The 6,735-nt window shown below is 39.0% G+C and overlaps 1 protein-coding gene across 1 annotated transcript; it reads left to right on the forward strand.

The window, feature by feature from the left end:
- Positions 1 to 1,774: 1,774 nt before the first annotated feature.
- Positions 1,775 to 4,626, forward strand: LOC122681102 (beta-defensin 118-like). The gene is made up of 2 exons (XM_043882821.1): positions 1,775 to 1,832; positions 4,376 to 4,626. Exons 1-2 carry the CDS (start codon positions 1,775 to 1,777, stop codon positions 4,624 to 4,626), a joined length of 309 nt encoding a protein of 102 aa, XP_043738756.1.
- Positions 4,627 to 6,735: the final 2,109 nt, after the last annotated feature.

Raw genomic sequence — 6,735 nt, forward strand, 5'->3', positions numbered from 1 at the left:
TTCTCTTGTTGTGAAGCCTAGACTCTAGGCATGCAGGATTTAGTATTTGCAGTCCACAGGCTCAGTAGTTGCAGCATGCGGGTACAACAATTTTTATAAACTGTTGAAGGAACTTCAACTTCTGAATCAGATTCACAGACAGGGCAATTTCTATGTTAACACAAAAATTAAAGTGTAATTCAAGGGCAAGATGAAGTAAAGTAGTCTGAAAGGGAAATGTCACTATCTATAGAGAAGCTGTAAAGACTGACGCCATAAAATAAAGCAACAAAATGAATTTTAGCGTTAAATTTAACATAAAAAATTTCAATTAAATGCTTAATCATACTTGGGGGATTTTACTGCAATTATCTGGGTCTTTCACAGTTCATGTAAGTAGAAATTAAGTAAGAATATTGGAAATTGATTAAGAGAGCAGAAACGTAATTTAGTAGGGAACATGGTCCTAGATTATACCCCCCAACCCCCAGTTCATTAGCAAAAGGAAACCATTACAACATTCACCAAATTAAAGAATACCAGGCCCTGGTTTCTGACCATGATCCATTGAGACCAGCAATAAACTACCAAAAAAAAAAAAAAAAAAAAGAAGAAATAAACCACCTGGAACATTCAGAACAAGAATATTAGACACTTCCTCTGAAGATTATTAGAACTTCTGTGGCCAAGCAGGCATGTGGGCATAAAGTTATATGACTGTTTCTCCAAGGGCTGGCACAGGGCAAAAATAAAGCCGAAGAAAGACATGATTGAGCTGGATCCAGTATGTCAGCTGGGTCCAAAGCTAGAACTTTAGGTCAAAGCATTCAGAGCAGTTTCTGTGCTTTCCCAGGATGCCCGTGTCACAAGCAGTGTCCTAGTCACACTTCCTCCACATTGTGTGTCTGTGTATCAGTCCCTCAGTCGTGTCTGTCTCTTTGCAACTCCATGGAGTGTAGCCCGCCAGGCTCCTCAGTCCATGGGATTTTCCAGGTAAGAATACTGGAGTGGGTTGCCATTTCCATCTTCCTGACCCAGGGATCAAACTGGGTCTCCTGCACTGCAGGCAAACTCTTTACCATCTGAGCTACCAGGGAAGCCCTCATCCACCCTGGGAATAGTCAATTTCTGATTACATCGGGCCCTCTGGAAGAGGGCCCCATATACAGTCGGAAGAGTCCTCTCTGCAACTCCTCTCTTGACCTCAGTGTTCCATCGATAAAACAAATAATTCTGACTACTTGATTCCAAAGATCATAATTGTGAGAGTCTTTAGGATGTTATAATTTGTACTAAAAATGTGTTTACTAAAAACAGTTTACTTCATTAAACCATTGTTTTCTGTGTCCCTCTTAATCTAAGACCCTGGCCCTGGGAATACAGTAGAGTCTGTTTCTGCCCACAGTGCATTTTCAGTTGGTTTAATGCAGTGTGATGAGGACCCGGAGAGGGGAGGAGGGTCTAGGAACAGAGACTATAACACTCCCATGAGCAGGGTGAGACAGGGACAAGGAAGACGTCCTAGTGTGTGAGTCCTCTTGTTAAATACTGCCATGATATTGTAGCTTTTTCTTCTGTTCTGCCTTCCCTCAGAGTGCCTAGGCTAAGGTTCTGAGTTGTAAGTAATCAGTTAGTGCTACTGACTCAAGTATCAATGTTCCTTTATGCCTCTTGTTTCACTGCCAGGGCCCCAGCCCCCTGAGCCCCGCCCCATGGAGGCAAATAAAAATCTGAATCCAGAGCTCCATCCCAGAAGTTCTGAACTCTTGGATCTGCCACTTCTTTCTCAAAGACCATGAAATTCTTGCTCCTGACCCTTAGTGTCTTTCTGATCCTGTTCCAGATGTTGCCAGGTAACCAGAACCAGGAAAGAAGGAAAAGAGCACTAGGGCGGGGAACTGCCCCTGAAAAGGATAGTATCTTTCTGTCCATTCAGACAGGGTTTTCAGAGGCTTCTGAAATCTGCTTGACCTTATCAGAATATACCCTTCCCAGGACAAGCCTGAGGTTCCATATTAAGAATGTGTGTTTGGCCAGAATCCCCAGAGCCATGGAAAAGGGTGGGGTGGTACCACAAAGTCCTTCGGTACTCAGGTGTAACCTTCGCAGGCAAAATTGACCTTGATACTTTGCACAAATCAATGTCCCAAGGGCCCGACTGAGCAGCTGTCTGGTTTCAGCTGTCTTTACATTCTCTGCCAGATCATGGGTCCTGGAGCGTATCTTAGACATTAAGTTCTATTATCCCTTCATGTGAAAGCCTGGGATGATAATAATCTATGGAGCAGTCATGTGGAAGTGAGCACAGGTCCTTTCTGCTCCTTTCCAACTACTAAAGTCTGTAATTGTGTTAATGATTTATAATGAGATTACACAAACTCATGGCCAGAACTTTAAACTGTTTATGAAGGCCTGAATAATTTTTAAGCAAGGTACCATTCACTTCATCTGTCTGATATTTGTAACCTTTTTTCTGTACATTTATAAATTCATATAAATATGTGTGTACCTATAGTTCTTTCTTAGCCAAAAAAAGTAGCTATATATTGCTCTAAAATTTTTTTATTCAACAGTACAAGGTGAATGTCTTAATTGTCAGCACATAAAAATTGACCTGATTGCTCCTAGAAGTCTCCTAGTCCATCTTATACAGAAATCATAATTTATGCATCTAACCCCTATGATGGGTAAAATGTGATTTTTTTCCCCAAATCTTTGATAAGACTAACAAAACTACAACTGATTTCTTGCACATATATCTTTATTTACTTAGACAAAAGTTTCTAAATAAGTGCCTAGAGGTTAACTTGCTAGGTAGAATAAAAACAAGCTCTTAGTTTAATTGATCTTGTCTGTTGCTTTTTAATCTCCATTTTATTTCCCTATTGATATTTATTTTCTTCCTTTGATGGGCTGTATTTTTGTCTGTTCTTCTTTTTCTAATTTTTTAGGTAATAGTTTAGGTTGTTTCTTTGAGATTTTTCTTAATTCTTATAAAAGGCCTGCACCACTATGAACTTCCCTATTAGGAAGGAAGTTCCTCTTAGGGAAGTTCCTCTTAGGGAACCTCTTAGGGAAGGTTGTATTTTCATTTTCATTTGTCTCCAAGTATTTTCTGGTTTCTTCTTTGATTTCATTTTTGACCCACTGTTTTTTTAATAGCATGTTGGTTAGTCTCCATGTGTTCATTCTTTTCTGCTTTTCTTTCTCTGATTGATTTCAAGTTTCATACAGTTGTGGTCAGACTTCCCTGGTGGCTCAGTGGTAAAGAATCCCCTGCAATGCAGGAGGCACAGGAGATGTGGGTTCAGTCCCTGGGTTGGGAAGATTCCCTTGAAGAGAGCATGGCAACTGACTCCAGTATTCTTGCCTGGAAAATCCCATGGACAGAGGAGCCTGGGAGACTACAGTCCATACGGTTGCAAAGAGTCGGACCTGACCGAGACTGAGCATGCATGCACAGTTGTGGTCAGAAAAGATGCTCGAGCCAATAAACACATGAAAAGATGCTCAACATCGCTTATCATTAGAGAAAAGTAAATCAAAACTACAATGAGGTATCACCTCACATCAGCCAAAATGACCATCACCAAAAACTCTACAAAGAAGAATTATTGGAAAGGGTGTAAGAGAACAAGGAAACTCCTGCACTGTTGGTGGGAATGTAAACAAATACAGTCTTTTTGAGAACAGTATGGAGATTCCTCAAAAAACTAGGAATAAATCTCTAACATATGATCCAGTAAACCCCTACTGGGCATATACTCTGAGAAAATCATAATTGAAAAAGACACATGTACCCCCCAATATTCATTGCAGCACCATTTACAGTAGCTAGGACATGTTGATGTCCATCAACAGATGAATGGATAAAGAATATGTGGTACATATTATACAATGAAATATTACTCAACCATAAAAAGTAACAAATTTGAGTCAGTTGTAGTGAGGTGGATGAACCTAGAGCCTCTTATACAGAGTGAAGTAAATCAGAAAGATTAAAGCAAATATCATATATTAACACATATATGTGGAATCCAGAAAAATAGTACTGACAAACCTATTTTCAGGGAAGGAATGGAGACGCAGATGTAGAGAACTGTCTTGTGGACAAAGAGGGGGAAGGAGAGAGTGGACAGATTGAGAAAATAGCATCAACATATGTACACTATCATGTGTAAAATAGATAGTAAATCAACTATACTCCAATATAAAATAAAAAGTCTTTAAAAAGAAAAAAAACAGAAATGTAGCATGTACAGAACCTTGCTTTGCTTACATAATCTCCTTTAATAAAGACAGGGTTATTATGAAGATTACAGATGTGGTTGCCCTAATTGTTATGACTATCTTCCTCAGTATATGGAGATAATTGCCCTTTTTTCACTCTTTTCAGTCTGCAGGGGCCGAAAATCTTGTTGGATCATTAAAGGACACTGCAGGAAAGACTGCAAATCTGGTGAACAGGTTAAAAAGCCATGTAGAAATGGTGACTATTGCTGTGTTCCAAGCAAAACAGATTCTCAACCACACAGACCAACTCAAGCAACTGCCAGAAAATATCAAACTTTTACTGATAAGATGAAAAGAAATGCTTTTTTGGAGCAAATACCAATAATCTTGAATAACAAGCAGGAAGTAGAATAAATTGGGGACTTCTCGGACCAGGGATTGTTAACTTCAGTCTCTCTTACGTGAGTCCATTAACGCACACGAAAAACTCTCTTCTATCATTCATCTCTGTCCTCACAAGGCTGAATTTAATGGAGTAATCAATGTGAGTACAGCAAATGATATGTAAAATTGAGTAGAGAGCTTTTTACTTTTTTCTTTGTGGTTATTGTCATCACCTTTTCCTAGAACAGCATGAGGATGGTGAAGCATTCAACAGTCACTTCCATCCATCTGAAGCAATACAGTTTTATGTCAAACAGTTTATACTCAAGTCTGAAATGAATTATATTCTATGCCTGGGATTTAATAAAATGTTTTTGATCATTCAAAAGAAAAAAAAATGTGAAGGTGTCCAAAACACTGAAAATACCCTGATGTCCCACTCCCACTAATATATAATTCTAAACCAAACAATGATAAACGAATTAGTTAGAAGGAAATTCAGAAAACTTCCAATATTTCCCTTGAAAACTTCTTCAAAGAATTCTTTTGAAAAGATCAAGCATCAAATTACTTCGGCCAATAAAAACATGTTCCCTTTTTTTTGCACCTGCTTTGATACTGCCCTATGGTCAGTGGCACTATTCTCTCCATTTGGGCCTTGCCTTCCCAAAACAAGTTTGGCAAGCCTCAGGGAAATTCCTTGTTCTATGCTTGCCTTCTGGTTCAACATTAGTACTGCCTTTATTTTATTTTATTTTGCCAATAGCTACCAGAACACTAGCAGAAGGCAATGGCACCCCACTCCAGTACTCTTGCCTGGAAAATCCCATGGACGGAGGAGCTTGATAGGCTGCAGTCCATGGGGTCGCTAAGAGTCGAATACGACTGAGCAACTTCACTTTCACTTCTTACTTTCATGCATTGGAGAAGGAAATGGCAACCCACTCCAGTGTTCTTGCCTGGAGAATCCCAGGGACGGGGGAGCCTGGTGGGCTGCCGTCTATGGAATCGCACAGAGTCGGACACGACTGAAGCGACTTAGCAGCAGCAGCAGCAACCAGAACACTAAGAGGTTTTTTTTTTCATAAATTGAAAGACACCTCAGATAAATGCATCCTGTTTATCACTCAACTTTGGTTGTAAACTTCTATCTGACACAGGCTAACAGAGAAGAATACAGAGCCAAGAATTAAAAACCCTCCCATATGATTAACTAATAATTCCACAATGGGGCCAAGAATAGTATATGTGGAAGGGATAAGTCTCTTCAATAAATGAATGGTATTGGGAAAATTGGATAACCACATGAAAAAGAATGAAATTGGATCCCTCTCTTACACCACTCACAAAAATTAACTCAAAATTGATTAAAGATGTAAATGTAAGAGCTGAAACTTTAAAATTCCTAGAGGAAGAGCTGACTGGTCTTGGCAATTATCTTTTTTGATATGATACCAAAAGCTCAAAAAACAAAAGTGAAAATAAACAAATGTGAGTACACCTAACTAAAAATCTTCCACACTGCCAAAGAAACCATCAACAAAATGAAAAGGCAACCTATAAAATGGGAGAAAATATTTGCAAATTGTATATTTCATAAGGGGTTAAAATTATAAGGGACACATATAATTCGATAACAACAACAAAAAAATCCGTACATGGAAAGGTGGCCAACATCACTAATAATCAGGGAAATTCAAATCAAAACCATGAGATATCACCTCACACCTATTAGAATTGGTATCACCAAGAAGATAAGGGATAAAAAAATGTTGATGAGGATGTAGAGAAAAGTGAATTTTTTTTAAGTTTTTTTTTTTCCAATTTCTCCTTTATTTATTTATTTTTTCCAGTGGGTTTTGTCATACATTGATATGAATCAGCCATAGATTTACACGTATTCCCCATCCCGATCCCCCCTCCCACCTCCCTCTCCACCCGATTCCTCTGGGTCTTCCCAGTGCACCAGGCCCGAGCACTTGTCTCATGGATCCCACCTGGGCTGGTGATCTGTTTCACCATAGATAATATACATGCTGTTCTTTCGAAACATCCTACCCTCACCTTATCCCACAGAGTTCAAAAGTCTGTTCTGTACTTCTGTGTCTCTTTTTCTGTTTTGCATATAGGGTTATCGTT

This window comes from Cervus elaphus, chromosome 23 (assembly GCF_910594005.1).
Source record: "Cervus elaphus chromosome 23, mCerEla1.1, whole genome shotgun sequence".
Lineage (NCBI taxonomy): Eukaryota > Metazoa > Chordata > Mammalia > Artiodactyla > Cervidae > Cervus > Cervus elaphus.